The 26469-nt window shown below is 38.3% G+C and overlaps 1 protein-coding gene and 1 pseudogene across 1 annotated transcript in view; one reads left to right on the top strand and one right to left on the bottom strand.

Moving 5' to 3' along the window:
• Positions 1-26469, top strand: part of LOC111817840 (unconventional myosin-Id-like) — a 91963-nt gene that overhangs the window by 64624 nt on the left and 870 nt on the right. The window contains exons 2-3 of the mRNA XM_023719856.1: positions 23441-23445; positions 24304-24310. Coding sequence (XP_023575624.1) covers positions 23441-23445; positions 24304-24310 — 12 coding nt within the window. The remainder of the gene's footprint in view (positions 1-23440; positions 23446-24303; positions 24311-26469) is intronic.
• LOC101587841 lies at positions 17630-18210 on the bottom strand (annotated as a pseudogene).

Raw genomic sequence — 26469 nt, 5'->3', positions numbered from 1 at the left:
GGGTAAGTTGTAAAGCAACATTTATTTTGGCTCACAGTTGTAGTCCAAGATAAAAGGGCTACAGCTGGTAATAGTGTCCTGCTGTCAAAGTGGCAGGGTGTGACAGCATGTCATGGCAAGAGACAGGAAACAAGACCTAGCCGTGTGTGTGTGTGTGTGTGTGTGTGTGTGTGTGTGTGTTTTCTGGGCTCGCTCCTTTTTCTTTTGTTTTTGAGACAGTCTCACTCTGTGGTCTAGCCTAGGCTGACCTCAAACTCATGGCAGTCCTCTTCCCTCAGCCTCCCGAGTGCTGGGATTACAGGCATGCACCACTACACCTAGATCCTCTCTTTTTTAGAAAACAAAATTCTTCAATCATAGATGCTACCTGCTGATGGCTAATCCTCATCAACTCCCAAATGCCCCATCTTTAAACACCATCGTCAGATTAAGTTTCCACGTGCCTAATACTTAACAGTGGAGATAGACCACCAGCATTAGTTAACTAAAGCATGGTCAAACAACCACACCTAATATTTGACAATGTTATTAAAGAGTTTTAGTCTGTTTTGCGAACTTTATCCATTAGGACCAACCGGAATTATTTAGATCTCGTTTTGTGTTTGTGTGTTTCTTTTTTATGTATTTTTAGTATAGTGTCTACAGGGTCTCACTATGTAGGTCGGACTCATACTAATTCTGTTTTCATCCTGCCAAGCTCTGGGGTTACAGGTGCACACCACCATGCCCAGTCTCAATCACTGTCTCAGCGTGCCCTGGGGGCAGGTTTGTCAGCACTCCAGGGACTGAGTCCCAGCCACTGAGCTCTGCCTAAGTAGGCACTTTAGTCCACTGAGCTATCTGGCTGGCCCCAGATCTCATTTTAATGGTCCTACAGTGATCAGGTACAAAGAAGTCAAAAAATTACTAAAACAATTTTCAAATTCAAAACCAAATGTAATAATTAACATTGAAGTTTCCAGTTCTTGTCATGACAGCCTAAATTGTCCATTTGGTCTGGAACATGCTTAGTGTTCCTGCTTTTCCTGTCAAGTCCTCTGGGCCCTGCTTTATTCTCCAACCTCCCCCAAACTGGGTAGTCACATGTTGGATGTGGTTAGCACTCTCTTTTCCTCCTAAAACCCAAGTTTGTCTGAATTTTAATAATGTGATTATCTGTAATTTTTAAAAACACTGTCTCTCAGTTGATTCTTAAGTTCCATCAGGACAGGAACAAAATGCTTTTTTGCTACTGTATCCTACTGGCAGGCAGCAAATTAGAAAGATTCATGTAGGTTTGTAAGCCCAGCAATTTAATTGTATAATTTTGATTATCAAAATTATTAGAACTATTAAACTCATACAACTAATTGTATGCCACAATACAACTTTGAGACTTATAATAGGAAATGTACTAAGAACCATATTTTTTATCAGTACCCCTTGTCTTAGTGTGGTAGAGAAAATAATCACTGAAAAATCTCATGTATCTACATCTCCTGGTTTGAACTTAGGCTGGGACCACTTGATTAGTACTGGCCAGTGACCTCTGAGCAAAAGTAAATGTCACGTTGGGACTAAGGTAGTTAAGAGCTAGCATACTTTTTTCCCTTTTTTGCTGTTACCACTGTGTAGACCATGTGCTGTAGTCGGCAGATCTATAAAAGGGAGGCAGACTGCCTCACCAGGACCAGATTTACATGAGTAAGAAAAACCTTTGTTGTGTTGGTCATTTAAAGTTCAGGAGTTTATTCATTATGATAGCATAACCTCATACTATCCCGATTAATAAAATAGGGAACTTCATGATTTGTAAGCTTACATTCAGAGAAACAAATTGCAAATATGGAGGTTGTTTCTGGGGAAAACCCTTCCTACATTGACCTTCTTTTGGTTCTCGGTATTTGGTAGCACCTATGCTTTTTATAAAAATTATAGTAAGGTATAACATGAAAATTTAAGATGTGTAAGCAATTGATACTGGTATTCTTGGACTACAAAAATATTATTCATAATTCTTACTGAGCTAAGAGTTTGGAATAATTTCTTCCACCTTAATATATTTGATATCTTCTTGATGAACAAGGATAATACAGGTTGAAATGAGCAATTTCTATATATCAAGATCTTAGCAATCATATTTTCCTTCCATTTATGTACCATACACTCTTTTAGCAGTTTATACAATAAGTCTCTTATGAATTAATTTTTTCATAAGTGCTTTTTCAACAGAACTACATCTGAGCATTTAACACTCAATGTACTGTTAGGCTGTACAAAGATAAATGAGTTATATATCTTGTCTTCAGATTTTTATCATCTATAACTGAGACTGCTAACTATTCTCCAAAACTTGCTTCCTGTCCTTAGTGGGCAGACCTCCTCTTGCAGTTATATGTATACAGTGTGACTAAGTAGTTGTGTATTTTTCCATTCTCTCTCCCCTTCTGCTGACCAGTCCCTGATGCCCAAGGCTCACTTGGAGTCATGTGTTGAAGATGGAAGAGTTTCTGCAGGTCACTAAATGGTCCCATAGAGCAAGAGCCACCCTTTCCCTGCAGAAGCATTGGTGCTGGATTAATGTGTGGATTACAAATTCACTTCATGTGTTAAGCCTCTGAAAGCTTGGAGTTTATTTGTTAATGTAATTAGCATTACTCTCAGGCAGTTTTTAGTAGAAATATAGTGATTCCAGAGTATTTCAGTTTTCAAAAAATATTAATTTATGTCCTCATTAATAATACATCCCATTTGGAAGAAACATGGTTTTATTTAAAATAGTCTGCTAATTCTCAGTCTTGCTTTTGTTATTCCAAATTACTTGACTCTTTTAACAGCTAACTAATGGCTACTCTGATTAAGTAGGTCTTTTGTTTATCCTCCCTCATCCCACACCGTTTATAAGGTTACATTCTGTGTTTGCAAATCCAAAGAGCACTTACTCTGTTTGGTTTATTTTTTTTTAACTTATTCTTATTTATAAATGCAGCAGTAAAAAAAAAAAGGAAAGAAAAAAATATATTTAAAATGTCGGCACAAAAGTAGTTTTTATACAGCTGACCTGGGTTCTGCAAGTCATAGTTCTCAGAAGTGTTGCCTTGAGAAATTTACCAACATATAAAGGCTACTCCATATTCAACTTTCCACCTAAAGTCCAAGACAGGCATCTAGTCATTCTTAATTCATGCCTCTTCACCATCTCACCTGTCCCTGGTCAGCCACAGACAAGGTCAGTTCAGCCTCCGAAATATCTTTTGAATCTTACTGCCACCATGCTGTAGTTTAGGCCTCAGTCAGTGTCTTGAGAATGCAACAGTCTCATAACTACTCACCAGTGTTCTTCCTAGCTCTAGTCTGAACCGTACTGTGCTATAGTCAGTTAGCTTTAAAATGCAGTTCCTCCTGCTTCCACTTTGAAATCCTTCAGTGACTTTCCCTTATTCTTGTGGTACAACCTATTTTTTTTTTCCTGTACTGAACTTCAATCTCAGAACCTTGCCTATGCTGGGCAAAAGCTCCACTGCACACCCCTCACCTTCCCACCCCTAGTACTGGGGATTCTTGTGTGTGCTGTGCAAACCCTCCAACTGAACTACATCCCATTTTTTAAATTTTATTTTGATCTAGGTTGTTGCTAAGTTGCTCAGGCTGGCATCAAACTTGTGATCATCCTGAGTTTCCTGAGTAGCTGAAATTATAGGAATGTGCCACCATGTCCAGCTCCCAAATATAAATCTGTTAGTATAACTTGTAACTCCTGCATCATCAACGGTCAGGTCTCCTATCTTGTCTCTCACTGTGTTCTTTCCCTTTTCTTCCACTATCTTTCTGGCTTTACTGAACTTTGTTCCATTCTTTAAGCAAACCTTACTCTTTCTCAAGCCTCTCAGCCTCGCCCTGCTGTGACCTTAGTGAGCAGCAATACTGACCCTTCCCTGTACTGCTCCTCCACACATCACTTTGGTAACCTTTACCCATCCTTTCATTTTCAGTGTAGGTGTTACTTCTGAAATCACCTTCTGCAATCTTTGAGGTCTTCATCTGTACTCTCACCCTGTATTTCCTCTACTACAGTAGCTCTCATGTTGTTTTTCTTTTACTGATCTGTGTCCCTTGCTAGGCTGCCTGGAGGAAACCAGGCCATGATTATATTGGTCACTGCTGCACTTAGCCCTTGATATATTGCCTAGCACAATAAAAAATTGTTACATAAATGGGTAATATACGATGTGTGAGAACCTAGTCTTTTTCAGCCTTGTCAATAAAGGTAATATTTGAGGATATATGAAGGAAGACTAAAGTCAGTGCTATGAATATCTTTCCAAGTACTGGGAAATCCTTAATGCTTTAGCATTAAGAGGAGAAATGAATGTAAATTTAACCATTTACAGGAGAAATGATTGAATGCTGTGAATGTACTTTGAAGGCTGAACTAATAGGATGTGCTGATGGATTGGATGATGGGTGTAAATGACTCAACATTTGTATTTGCTTGATGAACTTGTTCATGAAAAGATAATGTGACAGTTATGGCTGAGATTATTATGAGGATTAAGTGTGCTAATGACGTGCATATAAAGTTCCTACCTAACCTAATGCTGGACGTTATGTAGGTACTCAATATTTTCCTAATTCATAAGTGATTTAGTGTCTTGGCAAGGCAAGAAAGCTGGATGTGATATACTGTGCCACTAAAACTGTAGCAGGTGAAATTGGTGTCCAGAATCTGCTGGATTTTTGCATCTTCCCTTGTTCACACAGAATCCCACAGGCTGTCTCAGGGTCAGTCTCTTTCCCCATGACTTACTACTCTAGTTGAGTCTCTTTGGCTCTCATGGAAAGTTAATTACTGTATTCCTTTTTTTTTTTTGGCGGAATAGGGGATTGAACTCAGACCCTTGCATTTGCCAGGGAAGTGCTTATTCCACTGAGCCATCTCCCAACCCCAATTACTGTATTCTTTTACTCCAATGCAAACTGATTTTGTATTATTTCATACTTTGCCTCTGCTTCCCTGACTCCTACCCCATGTGACTCCATTGTTTTCCTTTGACTTAAATGTAGTAGCACAGCATAAAAAGTTAAGAGGATTTACTCTGTTGTCAGACAGCTAGGTTTAAATCTTGGCTTACCATCCTTGACCTTTTTAACCTTTGGCATTTTTTCATTTGTAAAATGAGAATGGAAATTCAAAAAATTAAGAGCATTGAATAATTATTAGCCATCATGAGTCATAGTCATGCCTTGGCATGGTACTTCGTCACTTCCATACCAATTTTTGAATTTTTGCGCACTTCTCTTACCCATCTTTTGATCTTGTTTCCACTTGGATATTCCACAGGAAACTCAGTTTAAAATCAACCTTACCAACTTTTCTGTGAAGCCAACCTCTTGTTTGAAGTGGAATGCTTTGGCTATGAATAATAGAAAACCTAACTAGAAGTGGTTTAAAGCCCAACAAGTTACTTCTCTCCTCTGAGACAAAGCCTAAAGGTAGGATGAATCTAGTGTTGGATGATTCAGCTGTTCAGTCATGAACTCAAGGACCCAGGTCCTGTTTCCTTGGATCTAAGGCCTTAACATTTCATTGGGGCTTCGATCTACCCTTTAAATCATCTCTTTTTTCCTCAAGGTGGAAATCCAGGCTGTGTATGCCCTTTAAAATATTAAACAAAAAAGTTCCCCTCATCACTCGGATCCAGGAAAGCCTTCCTATTGTGATCACATACCTGCATTGGTGGTACAGTGGTGAGCATAGCTGCCTTCCTAATCTGATCATGGACTACTGAGAAGAGGACTTGAACCTCCAGTTTTTCCTCAGGCTGACCAAAGTCCACACTCCTAGAGCTAGGGATAGGATCCTGTTTCCTGAGCACAAGGCTAAACAAGGGGTTATCACCTAAATAGAATCAGACTCTTGCAGAGAAGGGTGGAGAAAGAGTGTGGATAGAAGCTGGACATTATCTGTTGCAGTGCCTGAAATATGTGCATTGTGGAAAATCAGACCAAGAAATGGAGCTGAAGAACAGGGAATGGATATGAGAGACACAGTTGGCATCCCAGAGACTGGAGGTAGACTGGGAAAGAAGAGCCTTGGTTGACTTCCAGGGTGTGCTTAAGTGGATAACCATTTGTGGAAATGAAGACGGCAAAATGAGTAGGTTTAACTAGTAACGTTAAGTTTAGTTTTACACAGTGCCACATCCCATGCAGCTCTTGAAATTCTTGTGGGGGAGGACAGAGAAGGATAAAGAAATGAAGACAACAATCGGAATGCAGAAAGCTGAGGTCAGGTGGGGCTCTCTCTCCTAATAGGAGAAAAGAACTGCAGTGTGTTTATACAATCAGCAAGAGGTTGATAACAGGTGAAACCTCTCTCCTGTTGGAGAGAACGGCTAGCAACTTGTCTCTCTGGCTCTCCTCAGGCGCTCTGTGTTCTCGGGCTGGCCTTGCTTTAGCCCCTCACATGTGACTGATTTCCACCTCAGCTGCTTCCCACAGTACAGAATGTGACTGAGGAACATAGTGAAACATCCTACTGGAACATTCCATAGCAAGATGGAAGAAATGTCTAAACAAAAAATGTAGATTTCAGAATTCTGCTTAGAGGGCAGAAGTTCTGCTCCTTCCCCTATCTGTCATTCTTGGTGCTACTTCCCAGTTTCCTTCAACCTTTTCTCTTTATTGCCTTCCTCAGGCTAGATCCATCCCCCTCTTTCTTAAGGAATGCGCTCACTTTTCCAGATGCCCACAGGAAGCCATTGTTTCATGCACTGTCTGTTAAGGGTTCAATGTAATGGGGGGAGTCAAGTAGCTTTCCTGTTAAAATTAATTCAGCCTTTAAAAAGTAATCTAGTTGATCTACTCTTTCAAAGGCCTATAAATCATTAAATTATTGAAAACAAAACTGAAAAACTCTCAAACTAAAATACTTCTACCTCTAAGCCCAGGAAATGGTGATAAGTGGACAAGGTTATTTAAAGGCATATTGAAAGATACGGACTTACCTTACAGTCCACTTTACCTAGGCCTCTTTGGATTGGTCTTATACAAGGGAGGGCAGACATCCAGGATGAAGCAATATAGGAGGGGAGATGTAGCAGGAAGCATCCAGGAGAATAGTGTGGCTGAAGGTGTTTGCAGCACCGGGGAGGAGTGGGAAGGTGGAAGTGGTGGCCTGGGTTTGGAACCAAAGACAGTGAGTGGCAGATGAGGCTGCAGAGAAGAGTGTCCAGACCCCTGCAGGAAGGCTGAGGGAGGAAGGAAAGACTAGGGAGTAGCTGGCAGGAGAAACAGAAGGACAAATAAAGTTCAGAACACACAGACTCAGGAGGGGTGTAAATGGTGGGAAGTCTGTACTAGGATGGGCTGGCTGAGTTTTCTCAGGTCATTTAGGTCTGAATAGCAAATCAATTGAAAATATTCTTGATATCTGTTTTTTGTGTGTACAATTTTGAGTTCTATAAAGACTGGAGGTCATGGAATAAAATGTAAGAGATGGACGCATCCCTCTTGTGTGTGCATCCCTTTAGGAACTTTTGAAGTTTGGTTATTGATGTATTAAAATTTTTTGAAATGTACTCTTCCATGAGCCATTAATTCTACTTGAAGGAATTTACCCCACAGAAATATTGTATACAGTATAAAATGTTAATGATACCATGTTTTAGAATCAGAGCAGCAGTCACAAAGCCAGGAACAGCCTCAAAGTACATCAGTTACAACCTGTCTGTACTGTTGTGTAGAAACATGAGCACTACAGAAATGCCACTGAGGAGGAGCTGTGTGTTAGGGGAAGGGAAGGTTACACAAACCATTCTCTGTCACAGAACACCTTCTGTGACTCACAGAATAGCCTTAGTTCCACTCCCATCCAGGAGTCTCTTGGGGAAGTGGCGGAGCACACGTGCTGCTGCATCAGCCTTGCAACTGCCTCCCAGACAGCTTCCTCCATCGCCATGGCCTGGGTGCACCAGCTTTGTTTTGGCCCAACTCTGTATAGACCTCAGCCTGTTGGCTAGAGTTAATGATATGGCCCTACTGACTGCAGGGAGGGACAAAATGTGGAAGAGCACAACCCTATCTTTGCCATAGTATTGAAGGCATACTAAGCAGAAAAAAAAAAAAAAAAAAGCAACTATGTGGTATGCATTGTGTATGAGAATATGTAACATATTGTTTAAAACATAAAGGACCTTTTAGAAAGTCAGTCAACTAAATTTTCTGACTTAAATGATACTATAAATTATTTTTTAAAACAAAAAATTATGTTATATATTTGTAAAATATACATACATGGATTACATGAAAGATATGAGAAGTTATCTTTTAGAAAGATATGAGAAGTTGCTAATGTAGGAATTTCTAGAGTGGGATTATTCTGTGAATATTTTTATCCCTTAAAATATTTTCATTGTTAGTAAAAACCTTAAAATATTGTAGTCTTTAACTTCTACTAGTATATATTAAAATAATACATATACTAATTTTATGGGTTTTTTAAATGCGGTTTAAATGAATTCTGAAATTGAAAAATGAATTTTGAGAAATTAGTATACAACTTTTAATTTATATGAAATTAATTTTCATGTTACTATATATGCATGTTCAATATGCATAGAGCAGGGAATTGTAAAATCTACATATATTTGTAGTTCCTTATGTTACCTAAACCTTGTAAGTCACCAGTTTTATAAACCAGGAAATGCCATTCACCATTTACTCTGTACCACTCCTTTCCTGAACGTGCTGCAACCAAAGGACAGGCAAAGAAATAAGTGATTCATTCATAGTGAACAAGTGAGGGACTGATGAACATTGCCTTGGAAAACCAAACACCCTCTGAGCTATAAAAATACAGTAACAAATGACATAATCCTTGTTCCTAAAAGAAGTATTTAGAGCATAGATTGATCTTTTAGGCATTCAAAATATAAAGGTTTACTTTTAATGGTAGTGTGCTTTCTACAAAGCCAGATATTAATTTAAATATACATTAAAAATGCATTTGAACTCTAACTGTAAAAACAAACACCATAACATTACGGTGTGATAAAGGTATGGTGGGATAAAGTTAACTTCTATAATCATGAACTTCTACCTCGCATCAAGTCTCGGGCAACAGTTTCATCGTTAAGGCTGCATGTGCCCCCTCAAAGGCCTTCAAGATGTAGTTTGAGCTTCTATCTCTTGTCAGTCTCTGAACCCACAGGTAACAACAGCCTGTAGCTTTTGCAGAGGCTCTTTCAGCAACCCAGCCCAAGATCTCTGCTTCTCTAGGCCAGTCTCAGCTGGAACTTAATGTCCTCCTGAGCTGCCTTGAAGGCTAACCTGTAATGTCAGCTTTTTAAAATTCATACTTTTTTCCAAATAATTCTTTTTGAAGTTATGTATTTCTTTACATGTCAGTGCTTTCTAATTTTGATGGTTTTTCTCCTTTAGTCAGTCATCTCTGCAAATAACACATTTTCGCATGACTTTTGGCTCCAAAGCTAGTCAGTGTGTGAAGAAATTATATCTATCAATAAAACCTGGTATACACTGATGATCATCACTTCTCTGGACATGCTTCCACCATCATAATTTGATTCACTATAACTGCACATTCAGAACGGATGTGTCTTTCTGGAACAGAAGCATCTATAAAATGGTGAAGGATTAGTATTAAAAACAAGTAATACACATTTTACTTCCTTAATGTTTTAGTCTGTTCAGGCTGCTATAACAGAATATCTTAGACCGTGTATTAGTCAGTGCTTACTAGACTCAAATGTAGAAGAGTGCAAGATGTTGGTCTGTGTGTTGGAAACTGAAGGATCCAGTTGAGGGTTTGAAGCACACCACAGTGTTCTGTGCAAGCCTACATCAGAAAACTGAGGAACTCTACAGGAAGGGCCCAAGGCCCAGTGCTGGAAGCTGAAGTGTATGTCAGAAGGCTGAAGGATCTGAGCAGGAAGACTCAGAGATCTCCACCAGAAGACAGGAGATGACATCTAAGATGAAGATGAGGATTGAAGTGCTCGTGAAGAAGGAAACCAGCCAAATCTCATTTGAAAAAAAAAAAAAAAAACAGTGAACTCTCTCAAAGAAAATCAGCCCCAAAGAAGCTCCTTCAAGGAAGATCAGCTGAAACCCTTCCCTCCCATTCTCTTTTTAAGCCATTCCAGAAACCATGTTGACATAAGTCAGCTGGACATTCCCACTCAAGTTGAAAACTGGTTAATTAACTACCACCAACTGGCTAATCTGTGAACAACAGACATTTACTGCTCCGAATTCTGGAGGCTGGGAAATCTAAGATGAAAGGGCCTGCAGTCTCAATGTCTGATGAAGTCCTGTTCTGATGGAAGCTGCCTTCGTGCTGAGTCCTTGCATGGCACACAAGACAAACAAACTCTCATAAGGCTTTTTTATAAGGGCATTAATCTCATTCATGAGAGTGACTGTCTCATAACCTAGTCATCTGAAGGCCCCAACTCTTAACACATTATGGATTATGTTTCACATTCATAATATGCATCTATGTTAGCTAATAATAGTAAATTATAAATTTAGACACAGGTTTTATTAAAAATTAAAATGAGTGTAAACATCAAAAGTAATAAAAATATATCTTCTGATTGGTATATTCTTTTGTGTTAGATTTGATATACTGTCCTCACATGCTATCCTTTCTAACGTGGTGCTGCTGTGTGATACTCATACCAGCTTGTTTCTTTACCACGAGACCTCAGCGAGTGAGTCTGACAGCATCTAAACTGGCCTATGCTTTGTTAATGAAGTCAGTCCACAGATCTCTCTTGGATTGTGATATCAACCTGTCTGAAAGTCCCTAGACACTATTTCCATACTATCATAGACCAAGAAACAAACAATCACAGAGCACCTGGAGTAACACTGTTGTTCTAGGAACTATTGGAGAAACTATTGTAAAGAAATATAAGAACATTTAATAGTTCAAAAGTGCAACAGAAGGGTTTCCTGAGGCAAAATCCAGTTGATTGGCAGATAAAGTGTGGAGACAGTAGTTATCATCTAAGTCCAGGAAGATAGATTCCTTCAAGCTAGCAATACCAAGAAAAGCCTTATGGAAAAGGCTTTGAAATGTTTCTTAAAGGATGATAAGATGTTTAAAAATATAAATTAAATTTATTTTATTAATAGTTATAAATCTATAAATCTTAAACTTCACCATTACTCATTCTAGTTAGTAATATATAAGTACAATAGTGGTACGTTAATCTTAAGGTTGGCCTTGTTTCTAAAATTTTTAAAAATCTGTTCTCTTGATTCATTACAAATTTCCTGGTAATTACTGTGTTTGAACCAGATTCTTTATAAGTAGGAACGCTGTAAAGTTCCTTTAAAAGCTCTGTTTTGCAGATGTTGTTTTGTAATATGGAATCAATCCTTGCCAGAAGAACGAAGTTTATATTGCATCACTTCCTTTGCGAAAGAATAGACTGCAGGATCCTTGCAGAGAGGTCATTTTCTCATTGTTTTGCACAATGAGTATTACCTATTTATGGCGTTACAACTCTGATTAGTCATGACCAGAAATTAAATGAGAATTATTGTCACACCTGTCAGGTGGCACTATGGTGATTATATGCAAGCTATAAATCATATTTTAAAAATGCCCACACCAGTTTTGGCTTCTGTACACATTAGTCCCATTTTAAAATAGGATAGCATCCTGGAATAAAAAATTTTCAGCTTCCCTTGAAAAACCAGCAGTTCTGGCACAACTTGCCCACATTTCAGAATGGGAACCATCTGCCAGAGTAACCACCACTCGCATTTTATAGAGGGCACATGCTTGTTAGAGTCCCCACTCTGCCCTGCTTGACTCACTTCCTTTCTGTTTCACTTATCTGTCTGGCTTCCTAGCTTCCATAGACATCTTGCTTTCCTTGGCTTCCACAGACATCTTAGTTTGATTACTGGACTGGTGTATAAGCTAGCCAACAGTCTAAAAACCAAGCCAGAACGAAACCTTCAGTTTTCCTAGCTCCATCAGCTACTTTTAATACCTTGAGTTGTGCATCACTTAAGAACAAAATGATATATAATTTTGTGGTTGGAATACATTGTTAATTTTAGATAGATTACTTTAACCTGTTTAATTAATTAAGTGAAATAGATGTATGGGTATAAAATACATAATTGCATTTTTTATAGACTGTATACACTCATATATGTGAGAATAAGACAAAATATGGAAACATGCTGACAGTTGGAAAATCATTCAAGTAAGAATTCTGGGCTTTTTTTTTTTCACTGCTCTCCTTACAACTTTTAAGTTTTAAATTATTTCAATATGAAAATTATTTTTAAAAGTCAAAGCTATGTCCCAACCACAGATTTTCAACAGTAAGAAAGATTTTTCTTCCCTTTAAAAGAAAGTGATTTATCTTTTAGTCAGAATTTAAGGAAAGGAACAATTTAAGGCCAACTTAATTGATACCATCTTTTATGAGTTATTTCCCAGGAAAAATATTTTCTTCCAGCTGATACTAGTAATACAACTTAGAAAAATGTTTTTGTATGCATTAACAACCAAAGCAATTTTTATCTTCATCTGTTTGGTAGTGCCCTGACATAATAAATGCATTGCTTCTCTGTGTCCAAAGAAAGACTGTATTTACACATTATATTATATATGGACTGATATGCAGGCATCCACATACAAAGCTCTTTAAACAAGCATCCATACTGTGAGAAGAACATAGATTTAAGCTATTTGTTCATTTGTGGTACTGGAATTGTGCCAGTTCATCTTCATTTGTTCTGATCACCCTTGTAATCAATGGTATCTGTCTTCTAGAAGGCTTGTGAGGTTAAAACTGTAGCCCATACAACCAGGACAGAGAACAAAATCAAATGGGTCTGGAGATACAGCTTACTGGTAGGGATCTTGCCTACCATGGGGCCCTGGGCTAGATCCCCCATCAATAAATAACAGTCCATGTTAGAATTCAGTCTCTCTTTTTTCCAGTAACCTGAACTCTATCCCAGATTTGGATAGAGAAAACCCCTTTTAGCTAGCTATAGGGTCTTTGATGTGTCCCTGCTATTCTTTGAGAACTTTCATATGTTCTGGCTCATTAGGGTACTCCAGTTTCATGTTGTACTTTCCTTGTCCCAGTAATGGAGTCCGTGATTTCTCCAAACACCTTGGTCCCCTGAGAGAATGTGACAGTTGGAAATCAAGATCTAGGTGTAAGTTTGGTTGTCACAAACATGTCATTTGCTTTAGACTTTCTCAGCAAAGAGCTGGGGAGTAGGCAGGGAATTGTTTGTGCACTCATACACATTTTCATCTACAGTTATTCCTCTATATCTGCAGGCTCTGCAAACATAGATTCAACCAATTGTTGATGAAAATATTTGAAAAAAATTCTAGAAAGTTCCACAAAAAGCAAAACTTAAATTTACAATGTATCAAGCACTGTGCTGAATCCATGCAAACGAAGTGATGTATAGGCATTTATTGGATGTTTTAAGTGTGGTAATATAATGGTCATTTAAAATGTACACAAGGATATTAAAGGTTATGTATAAATATCTCACCATTTTATAAAAAAACTTGAGAATCTGTGGACTTGGGCATCCACAATAGATACAGAAGTCCTGGGACTAATCCCCTATGGATACCAAGGATGGCTGTATGAGTATTTCTTTGTCTATTTTAAATATCATTAGTTCATATTGATATCTTTCATCTTAGTCCAATGTCATAGAATTTATTTTAATCTTTCATCTTATATATTTGTAATTCTCTTCTGTAGCAGGGAGAAACCTGGCTTCAGTTATCCTGTTGTATTTACTTATTTTCTCAATCCTCCTATACATGGTTAATTTTCCCATCAGGCAGGCCACTGCTTAGACCTCCTCCCCTGGTGGACACCACAGCTACATTGGTAGAATCCTTGTCCTGGCCCCTCCACAGCAGAGTGAGCCAGCTGTACTCTGAGCCTAACTCTGCCAAATACACTGGCTTTCCTGGCCAAACCCTTGACTTCTTAAATTTAGATGAATTATAACCAAAAACTTGATACAGAGTATTTCCATAAATTTAAAACTAAGAATATTTATTTTTTAGTTATTCAAATTACATCACTTAGTGTCAGTTTTTATAATATAGAGGATGATGAGATTTGTTAAAGAGTGGGAATGATTGCCACTTCCAAGTTGTGTCAGCTTTTCTTTCACTTTTCTGAAAAGTAATACTAACATTTAAAGAAACTATGTCGTGCTTCAGTGAGCAAGGTTGAACCAGAGGACGGCTACCTTCTGCCTCAGCCAAAGCTTTCCTTCTTGGCCCATGAAGCTCCAAATGCACAGTCATGGTTGGGGTGACACTTAAGCAAAAAATAAATACTGCAGTATTTGTCTTAAATTGGCAACTCATTCACCTACAGAAATTCCTTTCTCAGTTTGATCCAGCAATAAAAAAGATTTAATTTCTGTTAAAAGAACTAAGGAAAAAAGTGAGGAAAATTATTTGTTTTTTCCATTTCCTGATGTATTTGATCTGTTTTTAGTTTGACTCTTTCTCTTTGCCACTACATTCTTATTCTCTTAGTTCACTTCCTAATGTCTGGTATTCCTGAGTATAGACAACACTCGGTTATTTTCACAAGAAGAGATGAACTGACTGGTTAAAGCAGAGTACAAAGGAGTGTGTTGGTTTTTATGGTCTGAATATGGACCTGTTTAATACTTGGTGATTTGAACAGTGACTCTCACCATGGTTCCAAATCTCCCCTCCCTTAATAAAAACTCTCTTTAGTCCTTATGATAATTTACTATAAATAAGTAAAAATAAAAAGTAATCTGGCATATAGTATCTTAGGAAATTTGATTACAGTGCGCAAACAAATCTGTACAATGCAACATCCTAGGCATCATTTAAAGATGAAAACTGTTTACTGAGTGGCAATGTTCATATTTTTCACATCTTCTTTAAGCATTTCAAACTTAGCTCCTTTCTTCTTACCATAAAAACACAGTCCCCAAATGACTAGCTGTTATTGAGAGGCCCCATGGTACACCTCTTGATAAATTGCCTCAGGATGCCACCTGAGTTCCTAATTTCCCTGTGGAGGCTGAGTCACAGTGGTACCAAATTAGTACCGTAAAGGTTCCGTGTGCCCCTGGATGCTCACAGCATGAGAATAGTATGTGTCTCTAACCTCCTTTCCTAGAGGCTCATGTCCACTGCCCAAACATAAGGCTCTTTAAATGACAGAAGTCCCACACCACTGACCAGAAGGAACTTTCATAATAAACTAACTCAACTTTCATAACAAAGAAGTGTGCTAACACAGACACACATTAAAAAAAAAAAAAAAAAAAGCCAAATGTATGAATCATAAGGATAATGCAAAATGTAAGATGTACTAAAAACATCACACTAGAAAATGTAACTATCTCAGTTACTTTTTACTCATTGTTAGGACAAAATACCTGACACCTAAAATGAAGAAAGGAAAGGTTTATTAAGCTCACAGTTTGTGGAGGTTTCAGTCTACACTCGGCTGGCTCCCAGGTAAAAGTAGCACATGGCAGAGAACAGCAATTCATGGCAGCAGAAAACAGAAGAGCAGAGGAGGAGCAGCAGCTGTAGGGTCTGTTGAGCCTATCTCCTTTCTACGCTGATTGTGAAGACTGAAGCTCCTCTGAGAAAGTGGCAGCAACTCTGCAAAGATCCAGGCTCCTCCAAAGTGGTGCGGATGCATCTATCAAGCTCCAAGGAAGTGGTGCATTGAAGACGGGAGCTCCTCCAAGGAAGTGGGACCACAGCAGCCTTCCTCAACCCTTTATATACCCTTTTGGTGCTGAGTCACTCTAGAGTGGGCTCTGGGGGGGTTATGCCCCAGGGCATGGAATCACCAAGAGGATCCAGCCAAGCTTCCAAGCTTCTGACATTTTTCAAGTTGACACAATGTATCAACCACCACAGTAATTTTAAAGGATTTCTTTCAATTTTTATTAGTACATGTTTACTGTATATAAAGATCACATTCACAGTGGAGAGTTATAAGTATCATTTATTGGCATATGTATTAATTCTTTTTTCATCCTCTTTCCTCCCCCCTACCCCATCTCCATCTGTTGTTCCCTTTTCCTTTTGGAAAAGATCTATCTCCATATTTCCTGTTATCTTTTATTTTGTTCTTTATTTATATGTTGGGCTTCTCATGCAAGAAAAACCATGCAATTTTTAAGCTTATGTAGCTAGTTTTTTAACATTATGGTCTCAAGGTTCATCCATTTGCCTACAAATAACTTCAGGTTTATCTTTCTTTATGGAAAAGTGGTATTCTATTGTGTATAAATATCACTTTTATTCATTCATCTGTGATGGAAATACGAGCTATCTTCAAAATTTAGCCATTATTAATTGTGTTCATGGATATGCATGTATCACTGTAATATGATATCTTTAACTCTTTTGGAAAGATACCTAAAAAGGAAATAACTGTGTCAAATGGAATTTCTAGTTTGAATATGTGTGTGTGTGTGTGTGTGTGTGTGTGTGTGTGTATTTTAGTGTATTTAGTACAGGGTCTCACTATACAGATCAGACTCATAGTGATCCTCCTGTTTTCAGCCTCTCAAGCACTGGGATTACAGGTGCATACCACCACACCCAGTCTCAGTCCCCATCTCAGCATGCCTCCAGGGTGGGGCCAGCATGGCACGCCTGGGGATCAAACCTGTGCTTTAGTCTGCTGAGCTATCTGGCGGACCCCTAATTTTAATATTTTGAAGAATCTGCATACTGACTTATATAATGTTTGTACTGGCTTATATTGCCAACAAGGTAGAAGGGTGCACCCTGCCAACCTTGCCAGCATTTGTTGTCATTTGATCTTTTGATGGTAGCCATTCTTTCTGAAGTAAAATGGAATTTCCCTGTTGTTTTACTTTGCATTTCTCTAATGACCAGAGATTTTGAACATTTTTTAATGTACTTATTGGCCATTTATACTTCTTCTGAGAAGTATTCTTTTCAGTTCCCCGTTTTTTACTGATTTTTTTATTTTGGAAGATCTAATGTTTTTGAGTTCTTGATATATTCTAGATATCAGTCCTCTATCTGAGGAATAGTTGGAATTTTTGTCCATTCTATAGGTTGTAGTTCTCTTCACTCTGTTTTTGGTTGTTTCCTTTGTTGTATATGAGCTTTTAAATTTGATATAATCCCACTTGTTGATTCTTGATGTTATTTCTTGTGCAACTGGGGTTCTGTTCAGAAAATTCTTGCCTATGTCTATGATTTTGAGAGTTTTAACTATTTTATCTTCCAGTGGATTGTTTCTGTTTTAACTTAGATTTTTGATCCATTTTGATTTTAGTACATGGAGAGGTATATGGATCTAGATTCAATCATTTGTCTCTGGATAGCCATTTTTCTTAACATCATTTATTAAAGAGACTATCTTTCCTTCAGTGTGTGTTTTCGGTCCCTTTGCTAAAGATTGGATAGCTGAATTGTGCCTGGAATTACTTTTGCATCTTCTCTTCTGTTCCATTGATCCACATGTCTTTTTTGTTTGTTTTTGTTTTGTTTTGTTTTATTCATCCTGCTTTATTCTCTAACTAGAAAACTAAATCCTTCGACAGAAATTCAAGGGTGGGCTTAATCTTCCTGCTCATCATTCCCAGCACCAGCCCCATCCTGGCCCTTCTTTGCATTCTTCCTCTTCACGCAGCCTGGGCGGCCTCCCCCATATGGGAGCACAGGGAGAAGTTGATGTGCTTCTAGGATTCCAGGCGCACCATGAAGGACAGTATATGCATCACCTGCTTGCGGACCCTGATGTGGCGCTGGCGGATGAGCACACGGGTGTGTTGGATGAATTTGGCCAGGCCTGAGTCTGCAGGCACCACTCCAGAAAGTCCTCAATTTTTAGGCCCAGGATGTAATCCAGCTTCATTTTGCCCTCATCCAGCACCCGATGTGGATGAGTCACCGCAGGAGAGCGTTGCCTTCGAACAGTAGCTGTGGGTCCTTTTAAAATGTCCAGCATTAGCAGCTCCCAGGCAGCCTTGTGGATCTTGGCCAGACTAAATTTGACCCTCTAGACCTCTCGCTTGTTCTGGAGCCCATACTCACTGATTAGCTCCAATTCTTGATCAAGGCGGGACTTCTCGAAGGGCCTTTGCAGGATTACGTAGGTTTTACGACAAACCCCAGACCCAGCTCCTTGCTACGTGCATGTTGGCTCCGTGTACCCAGCTGCACCAGCGAGCTGATCTTGACAACTGAGAGAAAGCCCACATGTCTCTTTTAGCGCCATTACCATGCTATTTTTAATCACTTTTGCTTTGTAATGTAATTTGAAGTCTGGGATTATGATTCTTCTGCTTTGCTACTGTCGTCCAGGATTACTTTTGCTGTTCCAGATTTCTTCTGCCTTTGTGTGAACTTTAGTATTTTTTTCTCTAGTCCTGTGAGGAACGTTGTTGGTATTTTGATTGGGATTGCATTAAAATTCATTACTATGGCAGGTTACAAAATCAGCACATAGACATCAATAGCATTTCTTTTTTTTTTTCTTTTCAAAGTTTTATTGATAAACATTTAGCAATGAGACAGTTTCAAATCAAATCAAAAGTACAGTTTCAACAAATAATACATTGCATATATTCTTTTTAGTGGTTTATTGCTGTACAAGATGCAGACTTGTGATCCTATTTACAAACATCATTAGAAAAAATCATTCTATTCATTAAGAGAATGTCAATAGCATTTCTATACACCAATAATGAACTCACTGAGAAAGAAACTAGGAAAATAAAATAATTCATAATAGCATATAGGAAAAATTAGATATTTAAGATTTTTTCCTAACCAAAGAAGTAAAAATAAGCTCTACAGTGAAAACTGCAATACTTTGAAAAAGATGATTAATAGGACACTAGAAAATGGAAAGATATTCCCTATTCCTAGATAGCAGAACCAGTGTAGTCAAAATAGACGTACTTCCAAAACTTTAAATGATCTTACAGACTCTGCCAAGGAAAGCCAAGGAGAACCAAGGAAGGACAAGGTTGTTAGCTATCCATTCAGTCATTCACTCAGTAAGTATTTCTGCTGGTTTTTAAATCCCCTGCTCACTTCCATGGTAGCTATCAGCCCACTTCAACAAGAAGAGAAGCTGAACACGTAGGAGCAGCTGGGAAGCATCCTAGTCTGTTTGTATGGTCCATTCTATAGTAGAAAGCATTGTCTATCCAGACTAGTGACAGCTGTACTTTGTAATTTATCTTTATCCAAATAGCAGAGACTGTAAATAGCATACATGTATGGTAATTTCCTTTCTGTATGGAACCACAAATAAATGAGGGTTTTACAGATATTTTCTATGATTTGGTGCAACTACGATTAGTAACATAAATAAAAAATACCTACCATAGTGCTAAACACAAAACAGAGGCATAATAAGTAACTGTACTGTGTGAATCTGTTTATTGAACATAAAACAGTAAACTGAAATAGAAATGATCCATTCACTGCCATTAGCAATCTGTTTCTCTTCAGTGTCTCCTGCCATGACTGTTGCCCAGCCTTTGCCCAAAAGCTGCTGTCTGGCTGCCTAAAGATTTGCAGTCACACCAGGAATATACTGCCTTCAATACAGCCAAAGCTTTCACATATTATATAAACTGGCATCAAAAATACTGATTTTAAAAAGTGGTATATGGTTAGGGTTTCTGCCGTTTACTACACTAGGCATAATTATCAAGAAGTGACAGATACATCAGATTGGTTTCCTGTCATCTAGAGACACCCCCATGGGTGGGATGCCTAAGAACAGTGTAAAGTAAAGAAGCCTCCTACAGTGTAAATATGACACCAGTATTAGGTTTTTCTACTTGGTCATAAGACAGTTTTGGAATTTGTGTTTGAGGAGTGTCCAAACTCAATTTACTGTGATGGTACATGCCTGTAATTCTAGCACTTAGAGGCTGAGACGGGAGGATTGCCATGAGGTGAAGGCTAGCCTGGGATACATAGTGAGAACCTATCTCAAAAAAATTTTTTTAGAAAGTGTTCAGTACTCTACTGTAAAGGTTTATATTTAGAATGCCTATTTGTTATCAATTTGTATAATTGTGTGTGTTCCTACCAATGAAGTTTCTAACTCAAGCCTGGGTAGCCTTCATTTTTCCAGACCACTGTTAATCTCTAAATAGCTAACTCCCCAGCTAAGGCAAGGCATAGTTAACTACTTCCATGAATATGGTAGGTAGCAAAATGGTTACTGTCACAGGAGATAGTTTTTACCTGGAATGAATGAAAAGAATACGTGTATAGAGGTTGAGTTCCATGTTAGAAGAATTAATTTATTGCTGATAGGAAAAGATAGTGTCATATTATTATTAATAAGAGTTTCAAGGTTGTGAAGTTTAGGTCTGTGGTAGACTTCATGTGAAGCCCTGGATTCAATCCCCAATACCCCACCGTACACACACACGCGCGCACACGTGCGCATGTATAGTACTTGTTAAAAGAGAGTCATTCTTATGTTTTGGTCTAGTTCTTCATTTCTGTCATTAGTTGGCACTCAGCATTTCATAGCCAAGTAATTCTATTGTGATTTATTCATACACTGATATTGTAAAATGTATAGCATGTTTGTTGTTTTTTTTTAAACCAACTCATCCAGCACCTTCATAGTCTTTTATGGGGGAAGTGCGTTTGTTTCTACTATTTTCTAACAGTAAGAAGGTAAAATTGCTGAGCATCTTGACATAACATTCAGTTAGTTAAAAAATTTAAAACAGAACTGTGATGTCTCCCCTTTACAGCCTTTTGTTGTATGACTTGGGCAGAGGGCCACTCAAACTCGCGGTGATCCTCCTGTCTCAGCTTCCTGAATGGTGGAATTACAGATGTGTGCCACCATGCCCAGTTCCTCTCTGAGCTCTTGTGATATTCTTTTTATCTCTGCTAATGGCTTTATTTCTTATAATTTCGTCTTCATACTTTTCTGCTGGATGGTTAAGACCAAGGTAAAGCAGGACCTATGCAACAAGAGTTGTAGCTTTTTGGTCTGAGAAGGTCAGTGAAATGCCCTCAGGATTTGTCCTGAGATCCTGTACCTCAGATTGTAGAACCTTTATCAGTGCAGCCATGTGGATGAGTCACGGCCAGTGCTTGGCCAATGTGTCTGCTAATGTCTTAAATACTGTTTTTGAAACACCTGTGACTGTGTTTAGATGGAAGAAAAGGAGTGAGGAGTGATAAATAAAAACTATAATTCTTACAACATCATTGTGCTTCATCTAAGACATTGCTTATGTAAATGATTGAGAACAGTTATACCAGGTCTTGTTCTCTAAGACTCAAGCTCTTGGTATAGTACCTGGCACATTAGCACTTACTATTACACAGATGTATGTGAATGCCAATGGTCAGTAACTAGCACAGACAGAATTCAAATCCAGGTATCCAGGACTGTGTGACTCTAAAGCTCATAGTCTTTCCAACACACTTGTCACTGTCTGTCTTGGGAATGCATGGTTCTTCTAAGAGTATAAAGCTAGATAACCCCATCACATGACAGCCATGAGTTAGCCAAAGAAAGCAGAAACTAGATGTTTTCACCTCAGGAGAGGGTCTTGTCTAGGAACCAAAAACGGGGACTGAATCTTACTAGAAGTTGAAAGTCACCTAGTGAGCATTGTATAATCAGATGCCTGGACAAAGAAAGGGGCTGAAGTTTTGTGTACTTTGAAAATAAAACTGCAGGGGATCGGGGAGATGGCTCAGTGGAATAAGCACTTCCCTGACAAGTGCAAGGGCCTGAGTTCAATCCCCAGTTCTGAAAAAAAGAAAAGAAAAGAAAAGAAAACTACAGTATAGGTCATCCTTACAAAATGGTCCAGTGTCATTGATTTAAAACAAACAAACGCCTTGCCAGGCTTGGTCATGCATGTTTATGATTCCAGCATTCTGGGAGGCTGAGGCAGGAGGATCACAAGTTCAAGCCCAGCCTGGTCAACTTGACAAATTAGTGACATCCAGTCTCAATAATAAAAAATAGAGAAACAACTGAAGATATAGTTCAGTTAGAAATACCTGGGTTCAATCCCTAGTAACACACACACACACACACACACACACAGATAAAACACACATTCTAAGTAGATACAAGTGTTAACTCATATGATCACTTTGGAGAAGGATTTGGCAATAATTTATAAATTTAAGCTGTACAGATCATTTGAACCAGCATTTTCAGTTCTGCAAGTGTGATCTAAAGTATACAAAAACATGTACACAAAGGAATATATACTATTACATTTATAGTTTCATTGTCCATTATAATAAAAGGTTGATTACAATCTAAATATTCAGTGGGCACTAATATTATTGTATACTTACCCATAAAATGGATACTCTATGCAGTCCTAAAAACAATCAGGCTTTTCTGAATCTATTTATGTTAAGACTTTTCCAAAGATAAATATTTTAATTAGAAAACATTGCAATTCATATACAAAGAACTGTATATATCCATATTTGTGTGCTTAAATATTAGTAAAAGAATTCATAAGAAACCAGCAGCAGTAGTTGCCTGAAGGAGCTGAGCAGTGAGAAAGAGGAGAAACCCTTTTCGCTATCATTGAGTCCTTCATTAGAGCTTGTATTATTTGTTCATAATTAATAAATTAATGATGTTTAAACCCAAAAGAGGCTTGGAACTTGAATTTTTAATTAGCAACTTGGTTTTTTTGCAGAACCGGGGATTGAACTTGGGCCTTTGTGCTTGCCAGGAAAGCGCTTATTCCACTGAGTCATCTCCCTGGCCCCAACTTTTAGTTTTGCTTCTTTTTTTTTTTTTTTTTTTTTGCGGAACCAGGGATTGAACTGAGGCCCTTACAGTTGCCAGGGAAGCACTTATTCCACTGAGCCATCTCCCCGGCCCCTAATTAGCAACTTTTAACTTTGCTATAACTTCAAATTTACAGAAATGTTTCAAGAGTATTACAGGAAACCCTCTGATTCTTAATTAGTTGTTTGCATTTTATTGTGTTGGTTTCTCAACTCTCTTTTTATATATTTTTATATATGCATATAGTTATATTTTAGCCATGTCTGAATGTATTGGAGACATTATGACCCTCTACCCTTAAATAAGGCAGGGAATATTTCTTAAGAACAAAGCACATTCTCTTAACTACAGTATGATTATCAAAATCAGAAAATGGAATTTTTGACACAATTCTAGTATTCATTGGTGATGTTTAGATTTCATCAGTTCCAATAATTTCCTTAATAAAAAGTGTTCCTCTAGGTTAGAATTCAAACTAGGAGTGTGCTGGGCATTTAATTGTCTTGTCTCCTTAATTTCTTATAATCTGGAATGCCATGCAGCTTTTCTAGTTATTTTATAAAATGCCTTTCGGTATAGACTGTCTTATGCTTATTCCTGATTAGATTTGGTTTACACAGCGTGGTGAGATGCCGCAGAAGTGATTGTTATGTCTTTCTCCTTGTTTTATCAGGAGGCACTATTGTATTCTTGGTTCTGTCTTGTGTATCCGAAAGTGAGATTCTCTTCCAGGGCACAGCTAGAAGCCTTCAGACCATTTGTGCCAGCTCTTGACCTGGGAACTAGAGTCTCTGAGCCATTTGTCCTACAACAGTAGGAGCCACCAGACAACTTTATTATATTTGATTTCCAAAAATATTCAGAAATATCATATAAACTGTCTCCTAACTCCTTGCTTCTTGTGAAATTGATTAGAAATATGCAGAAGAGGTACTTTGCGTATATTTGTTTCCAGATTGGATCATACACTCTCAACCTCTCTTCATTATTAGGAAAAATCTTGAATTGGATTAGAGAACCAATTACAGAAACTTCAGAATAAACAATTCGGAAAACTCATTCTCAAAATTACCTCAGAATTTTTAAAAAAGGTTTTTTTTCTTAAGTTTCTTTCAGAACTACTCCTGATATCAAAATCTGTATCAATCAATGTTTTACACACACACACAAAAACAAAACAAAACAAAACAAAAAAACAAAAAAAAAAAAAAAAAACAGGAGATGGAGACACATATACCCACACCAGTGCCTTGTATTCATCTGAGAGATTTACTGTAGGGCATTGTCTTGTGTGGTTGTAAAGGCGGAGAAGTACAAGATCTAGACTCAGCAAGAGGAGACCCAAGAGAGGGTAGTTCCAGTCTGAGTTTGAAGGCCTAAAACCCAGAGAGCTGATGGTTTCAGTTCTGTTTGTGTCTGAAGGCAGGAAAAAAAACTGACGTCCCAGCCTACAGACAGATGAGCAGAGAGAAAGGATTATTTTTTCCTTAGTTTTTTTTTTTTATTTTACACAGACCTTGAACCCACAGAGTAATATCTGCCACTGGGGAGGGTAGTGTTTTTTTCAGACCCTAAATGTAAATACTAATTCTCTGGGAAGAAAGAAACCCAATCCCCGGTTCTGCCAGAAGGAAGGAAGGAAGGAAGGAAGGAAGGAAGGAAGGAAGGAAGGAAGGAAGGAAGGAAGGAAGGAAGGAAGGAGAAAAATGTTTTAGCAAACATTCAGGCACCCAGCGGCCCAGTCAGTCAAATAATTTGTAAGGAAATACTTGGTGGGTATGTAAATAGCCTATTCTTTCTGCTACTTTCAGCTACTAGTTTTAGCACCAAGTGATAACGACTTGACTCTTGTCATTCCTTCTGTATTTAACCCTTGGCATTCTACACTAAGAAGAATCGTTCTCTCTTTAATATCTCTTTACTTATATCACTCTGGTTTCTTATTGTATTCAGTGGATTAAAATCTGTCACTGATACCATTTACCTTAATACTCAGGTGGTGCCAGATGGGCCCCAGTGGAAGCACTTCCCTACTTTCTGGTTCAACAAGATATTCTAGATTCATCTTCTAGTTTCCCTGTCCAGTGGCAGAATCAGTTTATTTCTGTGGAGCTTGAATCCTTTTAGATAAAAAGAATGGTGTTCACAAGCCAAATGGTTGTTACTCCTTCTCAGTGCTCTGAGGGAGCAGCATGTCCCCACACAGCTCTTTTCTTCACTGCTCCCCACATAGCATGAGTTGGTACCTCATTTCCATTTCCAGTTCAGTCCCACATATAACATCCTCCAACAGTGAAAACCCTGTGTCAGAGATTGATGTAGGTGCCATTTTATTTTATTTTTCTGAAATAAAACCTACCATATCTAGACAATATGAAATTGTCCCCATACAAAGAGTAGAATATTTTCTGATGAGATGTGGGAATTGGTCCACCTTTTAAAAACTAGGTGGACTCTTGCTGTGTTTTCTTTTTCCCTTTTACTTTTGAGGGCTATGAGAAGGGGAGGAGGAAAGAAAGGGACTACAGTATATACAGAAGAAAATGATGATAGACGATTTGAGGGTTTTCACACTAAGAGAATTCTGTTTTAGTTCTCAAGGAACTCATTCATTTGTTGCTGTATTCCTTTTATTCATCAAATATTTAGCCATCCCATATTAATGTAGACCCTATACTGTGTGCTGAAGATAAAATAGCAAACAAGAAGGATATAACGTCTATTCCCCTGGAGACAGACAATAAGTAAACAAAAACCAGCTATTTTTGCCAGGCCTGGTGGTGCATGCCTGTAATCCCGGAACTCTGGGAGCCTAAGGCAATAGGTTCAAGCCCAACCTGCACAACCTAGTGACTTGGCAAAACCTTGTCTCAGAATTTTAAAGATGGAAAAGAGTTCTGGGAGTGCAGCCCAGTGTGAAGACTGAGGGTCAAAGAGGTGTGGGTTTTGGATAGGGAAAGAACTTGTGTTCTGGGCAGAGCACGTAGTAATGGGACTCATGGCAGGTGGTGAACTGCTGTTTGAGAATCAGATTGGCTTGGGAATGAGGAATCAGATTGGCTTGGGAATGAGTAGAAAGACTGCTACCAGGAACTTGCACAAAGATTTTTATTTTACTTTTTAAAGAGAAAAACTAAAACAGAATTTCAAAGCAAGATAATAGGACAATGGTTAATACATTGTGTATTAATATAAAATTTATATGTTAAAACCACACTTGCTGCTGTATGGAGAATGGTTTGGAGAAGGGAAAATGTTCAAAGTGGTATGGGTAGGCCAGTTAAGTGGTATTTGTGATTCTGTATTAACACTATTCCTGTCAAATCTCTTGATCTGTCAGTAAAAAGTAACGTTTTTATCATTGATTTGATTTGCATTTCTTTAGTTGTAAATTGAGACACATTTTCCTGGAATTTATTCAGGTATAATTTGTTTTGCTGCCCCACAGTTCCAGAGGCTTGACGTCCAAAATCAAGGTGTCATCGAGCCGCACTCCCTGTGAAACCTGCAGGGAGGAATCCCCCTCAGCTGCTGTGGGGGCTGTCGATCCTTGTTCCTTGGGCTGTAGCTGCCTTTCTCGGGTTTCTGTCTGTGTCATCACACAGTGTTCTGCCTCCACATGGTATTTCCTCTT

Source organism: Octodon degus, unplaced genomic scaffold (genome assembly GCF_000260255.1).
Source record: "Octodon degus isolate 3935 unplaced genomic scaffold, OctDeg1.0 scaffold00072, whole genome shotgun sequence".
Lineage (NCBI taxonomy): Eukaryota > Metazoa > Chordata > Mammalia > Rodentia > Octodontidae > Octodon > Octodon degus.
This window is presented reverse-complemented; position numbering and strand designations above follow the sequence as displayed.